Source organism: Camellia sinensis, chromosome 8 (assembly GCF_055761805.1).
Source record: "Camellia sinensis isolate YWXY chromosome 8, ASM5576180v1, whole genome shotgun sequence".
In the NCBI taxonomy this organism is placed as follows: domain Eukaryota; kingdom Viridiplantae; phylum Streptophyta; class Magnoliopsida; order Ericales; family Theaceae; genus Camellia; species Camellia sinensis.
Genome location: NC_138968.1, coordinates 194,510,880 through 194,531,645, shown reverse-complemented (window position 1 = coordinate 194,531,645; position 20,766 = coordinate 194,510,880). Strand labels below are relative to the sequence as shown.

The following is a 20,766-nucleotide window of genomic DNA, read 5'->3' as shown; positions in this document are numbered from 1 at the left end:
ATCAGAGTTGCTGGTTTTCCTAGCAAAAAAAATGTTGGAGAGAACCATTCTTTTCTATAGAAAGGTTGAATAGAGAGGGGAACACCTCCTCGAAACAAGAGACACCACACTACCTATCATGCCAAAATTTGATTCTACTGCCATTCCCGACCTTGATTTTATAGTTCCCCAGGAAGAAGTTGAAGATGTTACTATTCTGAGACCCAATGAATGAAATATCCTTCCACACCCTAGAGTGTTTGTAAAAAGAAATGACAGGAGGATGCCAACTATGTACTTCAATTTTGTATTTGCTGCACACAATTTTCCTCCATAGTGCATTTATTTGATTCCCAAATTTCCACTACCATTTGAGAAGTAGGCATACATTCACATCTCTAATCCTCCTAATACCCAGACCTCCCTAGGCTGAACTCTTTGTGACCTCAGTCCATTTCACCAAATGAACTTTTCTTTTTAGTTCATTACCACCCTACAAGAAAGCAGCTTCAATCTTTTCAAATTCACGAGTCACACTTTTAGGTATCTTTAAGAGAGAAAGGTAGTACACAGGGAGGCTTGATAATACAAACTTGATCAAGGTTAATCTTCCAGCAAAGGATAGCACTTTCGTCTTCCAGACTGATAGTCTTGATCTAATGATGTCAAGCACTGGTTTAAGAGTGACTTGATCAACGTCACTCTTATTGCTACTTAATAAAAAAATCATGAACTAATTATGATAATTTTAAATTATATTTAAAACTTAAATAAATCATGAAATAAATCATTATAATTTTTAATTTATATTAATCGATTGTTTTCCATATTTAGTTGTCCTCAAATTTGAATTTTGAAATAGATTAGTATACATTTTAATTTTTTTAGATTTGAAAGTCATAAACCAAGGGATATTAATTTTTATTTTTCTTATTTTTTTGCTTGAATGAGAGCTAGCCTATAGAAAATTATTTAAATTTTTAAAAATCAAAAAATTAAGAAATTTGGATTGGGATATTGGAGCTTTTGGATGTCTTATAGGTTAGAAATCTCAATTTCCTTCTGTAATATATAGATTTAGCTACCTATAAAAAAAAATGAATGCATTATTAATTCTCACTAAAACAAATTAAAGTTTTTGAGACAAATTTAAAGATTATTGTCAAAAGTATCTTTGTATTTTTTAGCGACAAAATTAAACATTTAGTAATGAATTAATAGTATCATTTTGGAATCAAAATTTCCATCTAAAAAAATAAATATTTTACTATAAAATTATTTTATTTTAAAAAGTGTATTTAATAGTAACATCATCAAAATTTTGTCAACAAAATTTTGTACCCAAAAAAGTCATTGTCTCTGTCCCACACACTTGCACAAAAATTTAATGACAACAGAGAATTATACCAATCATATCAATTAGTAAGAGCGGCAAATAAAATCAGTGCATTAATGTTCTCCAAAAAGGCATTTGTAGCCAAAAGCGATTACTGTATGAAGGGAATAGACGGAATGGAAAAGCTACCTAACGTAGCACTAAAACTCAAACCCAAGCATCTAACAAATGAAGAAACGCCTGATTCACCTAACAAAACCACACTTGGTCCCAGCACTACACTTCATGGCTTTGCAAATTTGAAAGTAGTGCATGCTCCTACTGGGAAAGTATCATTGCTTCTATGCCCATCCCCTCTTTTGTTTACATAACCTGGATAATCATATCTTGAGAACCATGCTTCCTCAACCAAGCACAGACCAACCTCCTCTGCTAACTTATCTATTTCCCAAAGATTGAAAGGGTGAGCCGTCTTGTGCGTCACGTGCACTTCTCCATTGTCTGTCAACATCCCACTGGCGCTACTCAAGAAGCCCTTCACCACATCCTGGTGAAACCTGAAAATGCATTAAGGAATTTGAAATAGATGATCTCAGTGTCCTCTTGATAGTTTCACTTTCAACATATGTTAAAACAAATAAATATAGAACACAAAATCCAAATACAGAACTAAATAGATAAATTTTTTGAAATGTAGGTTCCGTCAATAATCTTGTAAAATGTTGTCTATTCAAGTGTTTTTTGTGTCGGGTTCTGCATTTGGTTTTTGCGCTCCTTGGACACCAGAATATCAAACAATGAAAGAAAAAGGGAATGATTAGTGACCATGAGGCCCTATTACTTTTTAGTTTAGAAGAGAACTTACATAATTTGGATCGATGAGTGTTCACTTAAAGTGAATCCTGCGTGAGGGAAATTAAACACAATTCTGTCGAATAACTGGAATCCAAGTCGAGGGTGTAGGCTCATGGTGGTGCCATCAATTTCATGTAAAATGGTGCAACCAAGGTCCTGTAATTGCTTCAAGTTGTCGCTCGCAGTTGGGTACTTCATCATCAGAGACTCTTCGTTTTCGTATTTGTATATATCTCAGTTAATCAATATTCAACATCTTGTTCATAAATATATATATATATATATGGAGATGAATCATAAAAACTTGTGACTATATTGGCTTTTGAAAAAAGTTCAAATCTTCACAAACACAGACTATTAATTTTTGTGAGTCCCACAAAAATCAAAGAGTCAGAATGTGTTTGTGACATTGTCAGTGAATGTCGCTAATGGCACTGTATAACTGCTAGGTATTGTAGTGAACCTAAGGCATACCTTGAGAGTCAAGAGAGGTAGCCACCATGTTGAGAGCAGAGCCAAAAGCAGTGGCTAAGCAAGCAGCAAATGAAAAATCTCCCTCACCAACTAGCAATATCTTCTGAGAGCTGCTATAGTGTTTTATCCATCTCTCTTCTTCTTTGTTAGTACTATAATTTTGAGAAAAGTCCAATTCCATTTTCTACTCAACTTAAAAATCACAAACTCAACCTAAATAGCTGCTGCTGCTACCGCTGCTGATAATGCTATTGTAGTATGAATTTATAATAAGAGTTGAAGGAGTATTTGATTAGCCACCAAGGATTTAACAATCATTATTGGGATTGTGAATTTATGGTGATATATCAGCCTCTTTGAAATCAGAACTTAATGATCAATTCATTCACTATTTCCAAAGAGTTTCTTTACAGTTCCCATCCATTGTGTATCCTTGAGATGTAAAATAACTGATTGATGACTCTTTGAGTGCTACTACTCTGTTTTGCCCTGGAGAGAATCTAAATTCTTGTACTGGCTACAAGCATGCAAATTCACTTCCTTCCATTCAAACATGAAGTATTGATTAACTACGGGTTTTTTTTTATTATTATTTATCTATATATTATATAAAAAAAAATAGAATTTCTAACCCACAAGCCTTGTGGTACATCAATATCTCAATCTTAATTTTTTAATTTTTTTATTTAAAAAAAAAAAAAAACCTCAGCATTTATTGATTTCTTCTCACCCACAAGCCTTTTTGACTTCTCTCACATACCTATTGTTACACAATTTTCAACTTCTTCTATATACTATGGTTAGTGATGAGATTGTTAAATTATTTTTATAAAAAATCTATAAAAAAAATAATTTGTATATTAAAAAACTATCTAAAATAAATATAAATTCTTATTAAATCTATCTATCTATATATTATGTGAGTAAAAAGGGAGTTTCTAACCACAAATCTTGTGGAGTTCCAATATTTCAAACTAAAATTTCGAATTTTTTGATTTTAAATAATTAAAAAAAATCCTCTATAGCTCTCATTCGAGCAAAAAATAATAATAATAATAATAAATAAATAAATAAAATTTAAAAAAATGAATATTTCTTGATTTATTACTTTCAAATGGAAAGTATATCAAATATATAAAATAAAAAATATAAAGTATACTAATTCATTTCAAAATTTAAATTTGAAAGGCGCTAAATATGGAAAGTTGCAAAATATCTATATACTATTATAAATTGCAAAATATTATCATTTCATTAAGGTTGAAAGTTGTAATTCTTTTTTCTCTTTTTTTTTTTTTTTGTTTAATTTTTCGTTAATACGTGTTACAATATGACTGGTCTATAAATTAATTTATATTCTTAAAATAAAATTTCAAATTTGGATTCTTACTTAAATTATGTTATTAGAATTGAAATGAGATCAATATTCATTCCTTAAATTTTGCATCCTTTATTAAATTATAAAATAAAATTTCAAATTTAAATTCTTCTTCAAATTATATTACTACAATTAGAATGAGATTAATATTCACATGTATCATAATAATATATCATAATATTTTATTGATCTAAATATAATTTGTTTTAAATACATGTATTCAAATTATTAATCGCTATTAATTTTTTCCTTTTTTGTTTTAAATTTTATTATAAAAAAAATTATATCCTTCTAACCTATAGGACTTAAACAATAATATTTTTTAATATAATCTCTCTCTTTTTTTAACAAAAGAACAAAACATAACTTTTTTAGTACTTAGCAAACATGGTGGATTTTGTTAGACCTTTTTTTTTTTATCTCAATTGTCAATTAAAAAAAATTAAAATAAAGAATAAAAATATCTTTGGCTTAAATTGTTAAAAAGTTATTTTTGCTAAAATAAATTAGAAAGACACGTTAACTTTTTTTTTATTAGAAGTGATAGTTCGTTAAACCTTTTTTTATTTTTAAAAAAAAAGGTTATAGATGATAATTTATTGTTCATCTATAATTATTTTCAGATTAAATGAAAATATCATATTAAATTTTCTTCTTACCTTTTTTTATCCAAATACTTTTATTTTGTAAAAAAAAATTGTTTTTATTCTATTTAATATTTTATTGTAATTTTTAAATTAAAAAGAATTTCTAAAAAATTATATTTAAATTATTTATGCCATTATAAAAAGTAATTTTTTTTAATATCAAGTTAATGATAGTTTTGTTTTTGAGAGAAACATAGCGATAGTTTGAGAAGTACAAAATAAGTTTACTTTTATACTTTTTACGAAAATATGTACAGAAAAATAGAGATGTGATATGATCCAAAAAAATAATTAAGTATACTTTTTTATTTTTTTACGAAAAAATGTATAGAAAAGTAGAAATGTGATATGACCTAGAAAAGATAAATAGATAAAAAAAAGTAAACTAATATGGCACTTCCCAAACAACTCTTTACTAGATGATTTCTTTCTAAAAAGTGCATTTTTTAAATATTTTCAAGAAAAATTCTATTGAAAATCTTAAGTATATTGTCTTTTCTTTTGTTCATTAATATTAAACTTTTAATTAATTTTATTTATTATTTAAAAAAAATAAATTAGCAAATAATTTGTATATTTATATATTTAATTTTTTTTTTGGTTGCTCAGGTTTTTTGGTGGGTGTTGCCAAAATCCACTTAAATTTAATTTGAATTTTTAAATTCCTGTATAGGTCCTCACTTAATTAAAATTATATTATTCAATTTTTTAAAAATTTTAAGCTCAACTCAAGTTGATTGAGTTGAGTTCACCTAAGTTTATAATTCTAGCAAAAGAAGTTGAAAGTTACACGATTAAATTTGTGATAAATTAAAAAATAATAAATAAATGGGTAAATTACAAATACACCTCTTGAGGTTTGTTTAAAGTATAGATTATCCCCTGTGTTTTGAAAAATTACAAATACCCCCTTGTTAGTCTTTTTTATTTAACGAAATTAACTAAAAAAATGAAATTCATAATTGTTCTCTTATACAATAATAAAATTACCTAAATTATTAATTGAAACATATTTCTAACATTATTAAAAATTATTAATTTACTTGATGATTTATTAATAAAAATGGCGATTTGTTATGAAATTAGAAACCTCAGGAGTGAAATGTAATTTCCAGAAGTACGGGAGGCGATTCGTATTTTAATCAAACCTCAATGGGTGTAATTGTAATTTAACCTAAATAAATTATGATAAAATTATGGGACTTAAATTGTAAATTTCAATCTTCTTTATTTTTATAATTTGGATACAAAAATTTAACTATTTATATTATTTTATATAAAAATATATTATTAATTTTTTTAACATGCCGATTACCACTAGTTTATTTAATACTAAAAAGCCCATTACAGCCTAGCCTGAGAGAAAAATGGAATGGAGGTTTGGGAAAGACCAAAATGCCAACGTTTGGGGAGTGGCTATTTTAGTCAAAAAGTCAAAAAGTCAACTAAAACTTGTCACATCACTTCTCTACTTTTCTGCACATCTTTTCATAAAAAGTTAAAAAATTACTAAAATAATTTGTTCCCAAACGAGGCCTAAGTAATTATTACACACCGACATTAGGTGAAAATGTCATGTGGGATTCTTACCATTTACAAATGATCATACCAATGTTGTTTTTCAAATATATACATAAATAAGATATATATATATATATATATATTAAAGGTACTTGATGTGGGCCAAAAAGTACCACATTGAGATTGCTTAAGTTATATTTAGGAGTTGTTTAGGGTGTCCTAAATAAGTGTATTTTTTGACTTTTTGAACTAAAAAGTTAAGGGAAAAAATATGGTTGTTTGGGTTAACTATTTTGACTTTTTTAGAAAAATGTGTATTAAAAAATTATATAAATTAGTATGTAGGAGAAGATTAGGAGTGTGAGTTGTACAGTCGTACTATATGCTCAGCTGAATTGATGCTAAGAAATGATTGGCTACATTTCGGGCATTGCACTGGACGATGCTGTTCGGCCCGTAGGGGCCATCACGGGTCCCGTTTTGATAATCTGAACCATTCAATGTGTAAAACTCGTCGAGTACTATATGTTTGTAAAACCTCACATTAATCGAATATCGATAGCTATCTGATTAGATTAGTTTTTTTTCAACCGTTACCTATAACACCATCCATTTTTTTATACAAAACTGATTTGATCATTTAGTTAGCAGTATCCGATCAATGTGATTTTTTATAGGCATATAGTAATCGACATGTTCTACACATTGAACGGTTCAGATTATCAAAACGAGACTTATGATGGACCCCAACGGGCCAAACAACAGTGTGTTAAAATTACACCCCAACTATGCAATTTTTCTTAAACAACGCAACCACAGATCTGAACCAGTCAGATCTGTCTTGTAATTTTGTGTGTAACATTAATTTTTTAATATTTTAATATTTTTTTTTGATGAATAATGATAACTTTTTGACTTTTTAAGTAACTTTTTGACTTCTTTTTTTTTTTGGACATGCTAAACTTGGCCTTATAGTCTTTCAATTTTGTTTAATTGGTGGAGATGATGTGTTTTGTGCAATTGTACAGATTTGACAAGAAATCTGTAAATTCAATCAAAAAAGGGGTGCGAAAGCAAATTCTCTGTGCAAGAAACGAAAAAGCCGAGCCAGCCACTTCACCGCACGTGCGGCCCACATGGGTGCTCAACTGCCCACCTAGGGATGCGTGCGTAAAATTTTAATACTCTTTTGCTGGGAATAAAAGGAAAAAGAGGGGACTAAAAGGGGGTTTGAAAAATAGTCTAAGAAAAGGAGAGGCTAGGATTTGAAAATGAGATTTTTCTTCAAGCTTGAGGGACAACTTCTATGGGGGCTTCTTCATCTTCCATCTCTTCCACCTTTTCCCACTTCTCCATGAGTGGCTAACTTATTCTTTTCTAAGGTTTTAATGAAACCCTAGCTATGTAATGAGGTTTTCTTTTTGGATTTTGATTATGTAAATGTTTGAACAATTGTATGGTGCTTTAGAAGTTTTAAATACATATTTTTCATTATCTCTTTGAGTATTCGACTTTCTGTGATTGTTAAATACTTTCCATACAATAGTTTTCTTTTCTTTCATATTCAAGGTATGAGACGAGCCATACTATGAGGGACGAGTCGTTTTACTATCCTAGTTTAGAGTGAACGATTCGTACTATAGCGATTCCGGATTTTGTCCCTTGTTGTACAGTGATCCGGACTTGGTTTCGTGGATGTTAGCAGTTATTTATATCTTGTTTACATCCTTTCGTACTTTGTATTTGAGTTATAGGATGTGTTGGGCGTGTTCTGAACAGGTAGGTTGAGTTTTGGTCTCAAGTGTAGTTGCCCAGGTTTTTGGTGTTACGCTCGAGCAGATCATGCTGCGCTCAAGCAGAGTTTGGTTTTTGGGTTGTTCGCTCGAGCGGGCCTTCTTGCGCTCGAGCGTGGTTTACACCCTTCCAGTATTTCGTGCCCCTGCAAAACTTCTGCAGGTGTGTTTTCTACGCTCAAGCGGGTTTCTTGCGCTCGAGCGGGCTTGTTGGAGCTCGAGCAGATAGTTCTTTTCTTGAAAAGTTCTAGGAGATGAAAATCTACTCTCGAGCGGACTTGTTCTTCGCACTCGGGCGGATGTGTTTTGCTTTTGTTTCTTGGAGCTCGAGCGGGCCTTCTTGTGCTCGAGTGGGTCCAGATTTTTGTGCTTGACGCTCGAGCGTTTTATTCTCCGCTCGAGCGGGTCATACGTATATGAGTCATCCGCTGGGTAATTTTAAATCCTTTTTAGTTTTCCTTTCTCTCTCTTACTTTCCCAAAATCATTTTTGAGAGCCTCTCTCTCTAGGATCTCCCTTCTCTCTAGGGTTTGATCTAGTTAGAGTGTCCCCCTTCCCTTCGGCCTTTGTAAAAGGTGTGTGGATCGTCGAGGGCTTCGTTTTGATCCGTGGATCTTGAAGTTTGGAGCATTTTGTTTTTCTTCAACTTTCCCGTTTGAGCTCTAACTTCGAGGTAGGGATATCCTACTCCTCTTTATGAGCTTTGTCTTTAAATTTTAAAATTTTGATATATTGGGGATTGTTGAGTAATTTTGAGAAAATTTAGGCCTTTGTGTAATTTTACAAAAGATGGGGTTTTATTTATATAAGCCTATATGCATGTTTAGCATGGAGAAATGAGATAAATGTTAGGTTATTGATAGAAATGGAACCTTATGGTTGTTTTGTTAATTATGGGAAATGCCCTAATTACATTGACGAATTAATTTGTGAAATTAATTTTGAGAAATGAGAAGTTGAATTGAGAATATTGAAATTGGGATCGTATGGAATCAAAGGGTGTAGTTGGATCATTTATCACTCACCTAGTTGAAATGTTGATATTTTATCCATTTGGTGCATTTATTTTCTATTTAGAAATAACTGCTTTGGGCTGTCGGTGGAGGATAGTCTTGATTATTGTAGACAATGCATGATGATTAGGCGAACTAAAACTAATCGATTGAGTATGCTATCGAGTATAGAGGTTGGAATAATACATCAACTTTATGTATTGATTGATTGTGTATATGATCTATGTTTATATACATTGTGTGTGGGAGGAGATAGGGGATGTACTCCACGGTTTAGGAAAAGATAGGGGATGGACCTCTAAACCGGATTTCGTGTGACATTGATACAGCACTACAATGTGTATCAAGTGTGGATTATGGAAGTGTTTGAATTGATTTGATATAGCACTAACATGTATATCGTTATCAATTGTGAAGTATAGAAGTGTTTCTATATGTTATTGATACAGCACCAAAATGTGTATCCATCATGAATTTTGAAAGTGTTTAAAGACGAGTCTTAATCTCATTAAGTCATTTGGCTAGATTTTAAGCCTTGTTTTCAAACTCAAAGTTGAATAAGAAATGGAAACTGAAGTGTGCCATGGGCATGATTGCCGTGAAACGGTAATATGTTATACGTTGGAATACAAGTGTGGACCATCTATTGTATGCTATTATTTTAGTCATTGTTTATAGTTGGTTTAGTATATTTCTACTGGGCTGTGGCTCACCCTTTATAGGACATCATTTTCAGGTACAGGTAGCATGCCACCTCCAAGGACATAGCTTGGGAGGCTAGAGACAGACAGACTGTTTCTGTTGTTTTGTATTTTTGATTGTATTACATGTATATCAAGCCAAGGGCTTTCTGTGTATAGAGTTAGTACTCCCTTTTTGTAACCAAGTGTTGACTTGGAAAGTTGTAAGCCCATAGGGCATTTACTTTTGATGTCAACATGTAATACATTTTGTAAAGACTACTCTGATGGAATATATTTATGCTTTATTCACTTATGTTTAAGCATGCTATTGTTTGATGATTTATGAGTTTTTTTTGGGCGTTACAAGTACTACTTGAGATGGTTTGTGCCTATACATTGAACGTGATGATTTTCTTAATAAATGCTTCGAGCTTGTAGTTGCGAAGTATTATTTTCAAACCGTAGCATAATTGATTTCAAATTGAAACCTTATTTACATAACTAGTGGTGAACACATTGCCTTAGGTTTTTCCCCAAATTAGTGCATTCATCTTTATTTATAATTGCTAGTTTAATCTCTTAGTTTATTTTATTTATTATTAAATTAGTTTATGAATCAACCATCTCTTCGATCGAAATTGAATTAGGAATTTAACAATTAAATTAGTTAATTTCACAATTGTCCCTGTAGATCAATACCTGGACTTGCCATTATTCTAAAAGAATTTGGTATAATTTAGTGTTTATATTTAGTGTGTGTAACGACCCATGAAATTTTGGCACCGTTGCTGGGGACTTCTGGCGAAATTAATTAATTTAAAGATATATTCTTATTTTAATTTATAATTTAGGATTTTATTTATTTTTATTCTTGGTTTACTACTCTCTCTCTCTTACTAGTGTCTACTTGTGTAGGATTCTCGCGTGTCTACACAGCAAGTAAACAGCCCGCAAGCCCTGAAGATGACTTTCTTTGGAAGTACCTTTCTTGGTCCTGAGTTTTCAATGAATGAGGATTATTTGAAAAATATGTCGGCTTATTTTAAATGGAAAGAATCGCAACCTCCATTTAAACTCACTCTTCTCAAAAGAAAAATATTAAATTTTACTCAGGAAGAGGGAGAGTTATTTTGTCATTGTTGGGAACGATACAAGAGCTATGTAGATGCTTGTCCACAGCATGGCTACAAAATGACTCAACTCATTGCTTTCTTTTACAATGGGTTGAACTCTCAAACAAGTCAATTTGTAGACACAATATGGGCAACTGAATATTTTGAGATGTTCCCAGCTGAGGTGTGGATTTCTTTTGACCAACTCGTTCAAGACTTTTATAAGAGTGCATGCTGTGAGATTTTTGAAAAAGAGCTGCAAATTGAACCTAGTGAAGCCACCACACATCTCTCCAATGATCCAACAACTGATATGGGGTTGGTATTTTTGTCACCTGAGCCTATAGTTGCACCCATAGATATGACAGAAACTCTGCCCATAGTTTTGGCCCCTTATGTGGAAGAAATTGAAAGGGATTTAACTGTAGAAACTTATAATGATAAAGTAAACCAACATGGATGGGATTTTATTTTTGGTTTTGATCTTAGTGTGTCCACCCATTGTAGACCGCCCGAACTCCGCTCCGCGCGCGAGGGCGTGAATCGTGATTCTTAGTTACTACAGTTCGGACTCATGTCACAGTTCTTAATCTAATCTCACAAAGTGCAATATGAGACTGATAAATCACCAAAGAGTCCAAATCCAGCAAATCGTTTTGGAAAATAGATTTTAATCAAAAAGCACCAAACATGGACTGCTTTGCCAGATTTCAGAGTCACCACCTAAATATTTTATCTTTGAGAAATTTAGGAAACCCTGACTCGTGCCTAAGGCCACGTGTCCGTCGTCACCAAAGTTGCCTCAGCTCGGGAACTTGGGTACGAGAGGGGAAGGTCTTGAAATGAGCACCTCCGCTCGCCCGATCAAAGATCGGCCTCTACTAAACATGATATGTTGTTTTGAAAACACATGTGTTCTTATTCCGGTTTATTAGCTAGTTTACTATGTGATGCGCACAGCATACAAATATAGACTCAATCACGCGGATTGGAACAAAACAACTCATGTTTATTTTTTAAAGTGGTTTGAAAGTGCTACTCGCAAGTAGGCTAAGACGCGGATTTACCACCCTCAAGTAGGCTTAGAAAAACATAATTTTGCCACTTCAAGTGGGCTTAAAACTCACAATCATCGAGTTATTCCAATTCAGGCAATCAAACCTTCACCCACAGGCATTCAAGCAGTTATAGCAGTTAAGCACATAGCCTCATAGCAAGCATGCTAATATGGCAGTCACTCACACACATGCAAGGATGCTAAAGCATAAACACTCACAGTGTACTCCGAGCCAAAACAGAAGTTATGTTAGAAATCATGCATGATCCTAGCTATGTCAAGAATGTCTAATGCAACACATGTAAAAAATGCAAGACTCGGCTATTCTAAGATGTCATGTGAATGCAACTTGATAACATATATTCAAATTGGTATTAAAATACAATGCAGTTTGTATGATGTGCCGAACCCAGTGCATACGAAACAAATGAATGATGCAAACATGCAAGCATAAGGATGCTAATTAAAAATGACCCTAAACTAACCATCGAAAGCTGGTAAGTAAAAGGAAGAAAGAAATTGGGGTTGGAAGACATGCATCACACACACGCACACTTATTACAACAGTTGTGCCCTCTCGACGGAGGGTCCGAATAATAAGCTAACTAACTAATCTAAGCTAATTAAACTAATTATTATAAAACGCAACTAATTAACTAACAAGTTAACTAATTGCAAACACAAATGAATAGCTAAGTGCGTTAACTAATTAAGTACAAAACCAAATAGTTAACTAGCTAAGCAAAGCAATTAAAAGGAGCCTCGGGGCGAGAAGTGCATGCATGCTCGGTCGCCTCGTTTGGAAATCCATCACTATGTCCCAACTTGTCTCTGTTTGCAATTGTTCTCAGGACACTGCACAAACCTCCAGATAGCTTCTACTCCAACATGGAGACTTCCAAGAAGGTTGCCGACCAGAAAAGGGTGATGTAGACCACTTGCCGACCACTTAAGCATGCTGCAGACCAGAAAAAGTGGTCGGCCAGCTAATTTTTCTGATCTGCCGACCAGAAAATCCTGTCAAGCTTTAATTTGCTGCAACAGAGAACAAAAAGGGGCACAGCAGTGTATTTGCAAGGTATGTGTGCACAACCACTCTCCCTATCATTTCTTAAGCTCAAGGGAGTGCGGTTCTCGACTCTCGGGCCACCAACCGAGCATCACAATGCACGATGGCCGAGAAGCCAAGATTGCACAATTCAATATCAATGAATGCACAAATAACACATAAGGGCCTTAACCTCTATCATGCATGATCAAGAGGGTCGGCGACTAAGAAATGAGGCACGTTTCATCACTTCAAGTATGAAACATCCCTTGTTTCTCGTGTTTGGATTAACACTCTATCCAAACACAATGCAATGCAACATGATCGACCTAACAATGCTAATGGCATGCACAAGATTCCAACATATGAACAATGCATGCATAGCATGTTTAAGAGCTAAGGTATCAAGACAAGTGAAGTGTATCACACATGAAGCATGCAAGACAATGCACAAATGGCCAAACCAAACATGGACAGACCTGAGAAACTTCAAAACAGTGGCCAAAACTCAACAAAACCTAGGCACAAAGAGCATGGAATGCACATTCAACTCATGGCTCGCAAGCAAGGCATAAAGGCACAACTCTTAGACGCAATTAAAGAGTGACATGCATGTGAATATGGCAATGCCACATGCTCTGAAATGAAGTGTTAAATGATACCAAATCATCTAAACAACACAAATGAGGCATGTTAGGAGGCCTAGAGCATAAGGCTAGTTAAGAGCAATACACAAAGAGCATGCAATACTAAGCTTAAACCATTAAACCAACTCTGGATAGAGCTTAACCATGCCAAGTTAAGGGTCAAGAACATGCTGAAATGGAGCTCAAGAGCTTAGGCAAACATGCATACACATTGGCTCACAAACAATGCATGAAGACACAACTTTCAAACACATTGAAAAAGTGGAAAATGTGAGAGTGTGGCAATGAAATATGCTCTGAAATCATGTGAGAACTGAGGCTATACCATGCAAACATCACATTCCAAGCATGCTAGAGACTTTGAAACTCAAAGCTAATGAGCAAGATTGCACCATGGCTATACAAAGTAAGGCATACATGACCCAAAACACTTAAAACAGAGCTTAAGCATGGCAAAACATGGATAAAATCATGCTGGAGTGTAGTCAAAATAGGCTAGAATGATGGTCTAGAGTATAGAGCATGTTAGGCTCGCAATGTAGAATTACACTACAAGTGTATGAAGCACTCAAGAGACTACCAAACCAGCCAAAAACAGAGTCATATCAGGTCCAAAAAGTCACAAAAACAAGCTTAAACAAAGCCACAAAAGAATGTAAACACATGCTTATTTGATAGGCCCTCTATGCATACAAACAAGACAAAAGGAGAGGGGACCACCCCTTCTCATTTTAGGCCTCAAAACCACATTTCTACCACCAAAAATCCACTGGAATTCAGTGGTTAAAAGGCCAAGAGAAGGTGATCTCAAAGGCTTAAAGAGATGGCTCAAAAACAAAGCAAAATAAGGCACAAAAGGGGGTAGACCACCCCCAACACTAAAGAGGCCTCAAACAAACATTTTAAGCACTTGAAAATGAAGCTTTTTTTAGTTTAAAGTTAGGCCTAAAACATCATGAAAAGATGGCCAAATGTTTAAGCAAAACAAAGCTTAAAGAGGGAAAACACTCACCCTTGAAGACCAACTGGAAATGTAGAGACCCTAATTTTTTTGTAATTACACTTGAAACCCTGAGCCTTAGGTTAATAGCATTTTAGCCCTAGTTCCGTGAAAGTCTGCGTAAGGGCCCAAGTAAAGAATAATTTCTCCGTGTGTTACCATAATTAAATCATGGAACACCACTTTATAATTGGAACTATCCGAAAACTTGGTTTTATTTATTTTACCTCATAATTTCTAAATTAATTCACAAATTTTATTTTTTATTTCTATTTTTTTTTTTTGTTCTTTCATTTATTATTTATTTGAATGGAATACTATTATTTATTTGAATATATACATAGTTTAAATATATATATATATATATATAATATGTTGGTTGAAAAGTTGATTGCATAACAACAAACCAAAAATAAAAAAACAAATATCTAGATATTTAGTTCCCTTAGCCATTAAGCTACTCTTATACTCTATAAATTGAGAGCTTGTCCAAATCCATTCCTACGTTTTTCAACAGCCCAAGGAGAGGGTGAGAGAGGGAGAGTTGGCTCAAGGGAAGTAGAGAAGTAAGGAGAAGAAAGAAAAAAAAAAAAAAAAAGAAGGAATTCTTGCAGGTAAGAACATACCTCTCCCTTATTTTCTCCAATCCTTTCCTTATCTCATTCTATTGTCTAGTATGCCTATTGTGTTACAAATTAATGGTAAATAGGTTTTGTTTGGTGTGTGTGAAGGTGTGGGTATGATATAGTGTTATTGTCTTGCAAATTTGTGAAATTAGGCACTGTTGCAACTTCTCTAATTTAAAAGAAATATCAAATCTATCTAATTCTCAAATCTGAATTTATTGTAGGATATTTTATGTGTTTAGAGCTTGTGACAATTTTATTAGCTCCTAATTGTGTGTTTTTAGGGCTTGGATAATTTGTTGAAAAATATGGTCCTGAATCTCTAAAAAACAGTCCACTTTTAGAAATTTTATAAAATTCTAGAAAAATCATCTCATGTTGGTTCTTCTGTCAAAATTTAGAACTCTGAGTCCTCTTTCCAACAGATTTTATTTTAGTGAAAACCGCCGGGTAGATTGAGAGAAAAGCTAGTTTTCCCAAAGGGTGACAAATCTGGACAGGTTTTCAAATATAGTTTGTAGATGAATTTTTGGAGGGGCTGTGCAACTTCTGAAAATTGGAACTAAAACTAGACAGATTGAATACTATTTCTGTGCAATTTCAGCCCCTAATTTGACCTAGAAGTATTTTTACCAAAGTGTTCTTGTTAGCCCTGTCGAACCAAACAGTGCTGGAAATTGTGTTCTATTATGTTATTTGTTTCTAAGTGTTTCAAAGCATTTCTAATGTTGTTTTCTTGCCTTACTATACTTATGAATGATGATCATGGACTATATTTCCTCTCGTATGTTTTTCTCATACTCTTTTATATGACCGAATTATCGAATGTGACTAACTTACCTAGCAAAAGATCTAATAAACGAGAAATAATAAGGGGCTGGCAATGGGTGACGTTCATCTTAGTGTTTTAGAACACTTTTATACATATGCATGACATGAATTATGATGAGATTAATACCAAATGAATTAAGTCTTGTGTAAGCGTTTTGAGCAAGCCCCCAGGTTGACACAGACGTATTCAGACTCTATGCGGTGATTTCAGGGTGTAAGCGAGCCCTTTAGTATGGTATGTGCAGGGTGTAAGCGAGCCCTATGCATGATTTGGGGTGTAAGCGAGCCTACTTGTTTGGCCGTCCCTTTTGAGGTCCATCGATATCGCTGACCGGTAAATAACCGGGAGGTGGGCATGGATGGTAAGGTTTGCAAAGCAGCAAAAGGAGGAGTTCTTAGTAGTCTAGTGTTTAATCTTGTGGTTGGGTAGAAGGATCTCTTTGGGGGGTTCTAGATGCCTAGTCTAACTACTAATTCATAAAACCTTAACGTAAGTATGTTATGTTTTCTGATTTGTTTTGTGTATGGTTGATTAATTGATAGAAGATATAGGGGTGTATGTGGTTTTACTGGGCATTCCAAGCTCATGGCGTGTTATGCCATGTGAAGAAGCAGCTTACGACGGGGAGAGTTATTCCGAAGACAATCAAGATGAAGTTTTAGAGCCGTGGTTCACTTGAAAATTTTGAACTAATAGTTTGTTTTTGTTTGCTCTCTCCTTTTACCTTTTGGTTTGACAGTGTTTTGTAAACCTCTAATGGAACTCAAATCAGTTATCTATGTTATAACTCTACTTATATGTGTATATTAAACTATTGTGGTTATCTCTTTTGTTTGAGTTGTACTTTATGTATTTCTCCTGTGGTCTCAAATTTTGGGGTGTGACAGGAAAACAGCAAGCTCTGAGGCAAAAACCAGCTTAAAACCACTCAAATAAAGCTTCCAAGTACCTCAGCAACAAGAGGAAGGTATTTGAGTAGATGTTTGTGTGCAAAGGTATGAAAAGGCAACACTTTAAGGCACAAATATATATATATATATATATATAGAGAGAGAGAGAGAGAGAGTAAACTTTTGCTCTTCAAGTTTCTCAACCTGGAAAAGGGAGAGAGAGCCTCCCTCTTATAGAACTCCAAGCTTCAAGCTTCTTGGAGAAGCTAGAAGCTTGGTGCAATCCCTCCATATATGGAGGATGCAATCTGTACTCTCCAGCTGGCACAGCTGGCATCCACAACATCTGCAGAAAATGCAGGAAAGCTGCCGACCACTTGAAGTGGTCGGCCAGCTACTTACACTAGTCGACCGACCAGGAAAAGTGGTCTGCAAGGAGACCAACTGGTCGGCAAGGGGGAGAATTGGTCTGCACAATGAAAGCAATGTGGTGGCATGGCTGCTGACCACTTTTGGTAGTCCAAAGACCACCAAGACCAGCTGGCCGACCAGAAAACTGGTTGGCGGGGAAGAAAAGTGGTTTTCAGGGAGAGAAACTGGTCTACAACCCATATTCCACCCTCCAAGAAAGGAAAACAAGGTTAGTGCCAAAAACAAACCAAAAAGGATGCAAGACAAGAGTCCGCGGGTCAAGGCACGCAGCTGAAAACCTCGAAAACTAGTCTATGGGCACCAAAAGTAGTCTACGGGAGGGAAAAGTGGTCTACAAGACCTTTGTGTCCCTCTAGACCAAGGCAACAAGGCATGATCCAAAAACCAAGCCAAGAGGAGAACATTAAGAGGTCCTAAGCCAAGGCGCGCAACCGAAGACTCCGGAAACCGAAAACTAGCCTACAGGAGAGAAAAGTGGTCTACGACCACAAAAAGTGATCTACAGACCCCTCTCTCCCTCCAGGCAAGGTCAACAAGGCATGGTCTACGAACCAAGCCAAAACACAAAGAGTTTAGAGGCCCGGAGGCAAGGCACTCAGTCGAAAACTTCGGAAACTCAAAACGAGCACAAACAAGCACAATCATCGAGCACTCAAACGATGACGTCTGAGTCTTAAGGTCGGTCAAAAATGGGGTGTCTACACCCATGAGATTACTTTACACACTATACTTTTCACACACATATTTCTCCACTCTGTGAATCGTTTTCCCACAAGTCATTTACAACCTAGTCTTGCACTGTTGGACGGGTTAATTTATTTTCGTTACAAGGACCCATATGTCATAAATTGGAAGAAAAGACGAAAATAAGTTTGTATTGATATTTGGTTGAAGATAATAAATTTAGCTCTTCGCGGAAGGAAACCTGAGCATTTTAGTTTTATTTATTTATTTATTATTGTGTGTTTTCAGTGTGGTGTGTCAAAAAAAAAAATAAAAAAAGAGTGTGCGTGTGTTTGGTATGTCCTTGCCTCGCTGGATGTACCCCTACGCCGTTTGGTAAGATCCTCTCTCTCTCTCTCATTTTACTATCCACTTTCCACTTGCTTACATTGAGGACAATGTTGTATTCTAGTTGGGGGTGAAGGTTTTTGTAAAAATAATTCATATTTGTATTTGTTGCACTTGATTGCACCATTTCACTTGATTTTCACTTTGTGCCAGTATGGTAGTGATTTGAGCATATGTTAATTGGAGAACATAGTAGACTTATATGAAAAGGATTTATTGGTAGATACTCGCATGTGATGTTTGCACTAGGAGAATTGTTTGTATTTGTGGTATTAGTACACTTATCATGAGTATGCCTCGATTCACATGAATACACTTTCATAGCAGTGACCTCTCTATTCTAATCCCTAGTGTACATCATTGATAATTGCTAGTGTTGCAGAAAAGAATAAATGAGTAGCCAAGATTCTTTAAAAAAAAAAAAAACACTTGACTTGTTTGGGTTCGTAGCCTCTTTAACTCGAGTTATTAAACCCGTAAGGGTGTCTTTACACTTAGTGCCCTAAAAGCGTCTGGTTTGGGAGTCATTGGCCCAATACTTGCTACATGGGTTAATTAGAAAGCTTAAGGGACCTAGACATTGCACAGTTAAGGAAAAATAAGGAGAATAACTTATTCGGATTCGTAACCTTTTTAGCTAGAGTTATTAACCCCGTAGGGGTGTCTTCACACCTAGTGTCCTAAAACCGTCTGGTTTGGGAGTCATTGGCTCAATGCTTGTTACATGGGTTGATTAGAAAGCCTAATGACTCAAGACATTGCACAGGCTTTCCAAAAAAAAAAAATTAAGAATCTTGGTTGCAACAGTTTAGTCTTTCTGTATATGTTAGGTGTTATTGTGAGTTACATTAGCAATTATAGTGGACAGTTAACTAGTTATGGGAAATGCACTTTACACCATGGGCACTTATGATGGGTTTACTAGCATTCACAAGTGCAGGGGACTTAACATTTATATTAATTGAATTGTGGTTTTGACTCAATAGATTCCTTCATGCTTGTCCATTGTGCCTTCAATGACTCGTCATATTTTAATATCACACTGTAGTGGCACATAAGTTGATTGTTAGATGGAATGGTGTGGTTAATTGTTGTTGAACAGATATGAATATGTTGATGATTGTGAGTATCATTTCTGGAAACCCTCACGAGACTATACTCGTCTACCTGGGATAACCTTATGGTTGAAAGGCTTGTTGCATATGCTAAATGTAATCGTGATTCATACGAAAGTGGTTTAGAGTTATTTTACTTCTCTTATTTGTTTTGTTTTGCTCGAGGACTAACAAAATGTAAGTTGGGGGATGTGATGTGGGCCGAAAGGTACCACATTAAGGTCGTTTAAGTTACATTTATAGTCTTTCAATTTTGTTTTATTGGTGGAGATGATGTGTTTTGTGCACTTGTACAGATTTAGCAGGAAATATATAAATTCAATCAAAAAAGGGACACGAAAGCAGATTCTCTATGCGAGAAGTGAAAAAGCCGAGCCAGCCACCTCATCGCACGTTCGGCCGAGCTTCACCGTACGTGCGGCCCACCACTACTCGAGCGGCCCACATGGGCGTTCAAGCAGCCCACCTAGGGATGCGTGCAATAAATTTTAATGCTCTTTTGCTGGGAATAAAGAAAAATAGTGGACTGAAAGGGGGTTCGAAAAATGTTCTAAGAAAATGAGAGACTAGGGTTTGAAAATGAGATTTTTCCTCAAGCTTAAAGGACAACTTCCATGGGGGCTTCTTCCTCATCCTCTTCCCTCTTCCATAAGTAGCTAGTCTTCTTTTCTAGGATTTTGATGAAACTCTAGCCATGTAATAAGATTTTTTATAAGCTTTGATTGTGAATCGGTTTGAATCAATGTATGGATGATTTAGAAGTTTTTAATCATTGTTCTTTTCATCTCTTTCAGTATTTTACTCTATGATTGTTTAATGCTTTCCATGCATTAGTTTTCTTTATATTTGTATTCAAAGTACGAGACGAGTCATGCTACGAGAGACGGGTCGTGTTGCTACCGTAATTTAGAGCAAACGCCTCGTACTACTTGGAATGATTTGTGCCTGTACGTTGAATGCAACAACCCTCTTGATCAATATTTCGAGCTTGTAGTTGTGAAATATTGGGTATTTCAAACTGGATTGCAATTATTGGCCGATATTTAATATCGTTTATATGGTTAGTGATGAATTCTTTGCCCTAGGATTTTTTCCCAAAAATCAATTTCTCAAATCTTAATTTTAATTGTCAATTTAATTTCTCAATTTTATTTAATTCCTGTTTAATCATAACATCTGTCAAACCCCAATGTTATTTTTCAAATATATACATAAATAGGATATATATATATATATATATATTAAAGGTACTACCTC

General features: G+C 34.6%; 1 protein-coding gene and 1 long non-coding RNA gene across 3 annotated transcripts; one reads left to right on the top strand and one right to left on the bottom strand.

The window, feature by feature from the left end:
• Positions 1 to 1,414: 1,414 nt before the first annotated feature.
• LOC114283254 (uncharacterized protein At4g26485) lies at positions 1,415 to 2,825 on the bottom strand. Its single transcript, XM_028226072.2, has 3 exons — positions 2,645 to 2,825; positions 2,181 to 2,379; positions 1,415 to 1,872 (listed from the first exon to the last, which is right to left on the bottom strand). The coding sequence occupies exons 1-3, from the start codon at positions 2,823 to 2,825 to the stop codon at positions 1,599 to 1,601; spliced, it is 654 nt and encodes a 217-aa protein (XP_028081873.2). The 3' UTR covers positions 1,415 to 1,598.
• A 12,221-nt stretch (positions 2,826 to 15,046) lies between these two features.
• On the top strand, positions 15,047 to 20,301 carry LOC114283270 (uncharacterized). 2 transcript variants are annotated; one of them, XR_014338960.1, is made up of 2 exons: positions 15,047 to 15,157; positions 19,806 to 20,301. It is a non-coding gene; the product is annotated as an uncharacterized LOC114283270 (long non-coding RNA). The 2 variants fall into 2 exon arrangements; XR_003636509.2 differs by lacking the exon at positions 15,047 to 15,157 and adding an exon at positions 16,886 to 16,996 and having other exon boundaries at positions 19,806 to 20,028.
• Positions 20,302 to 20,766: the final 465 nt, after the last annotated feature.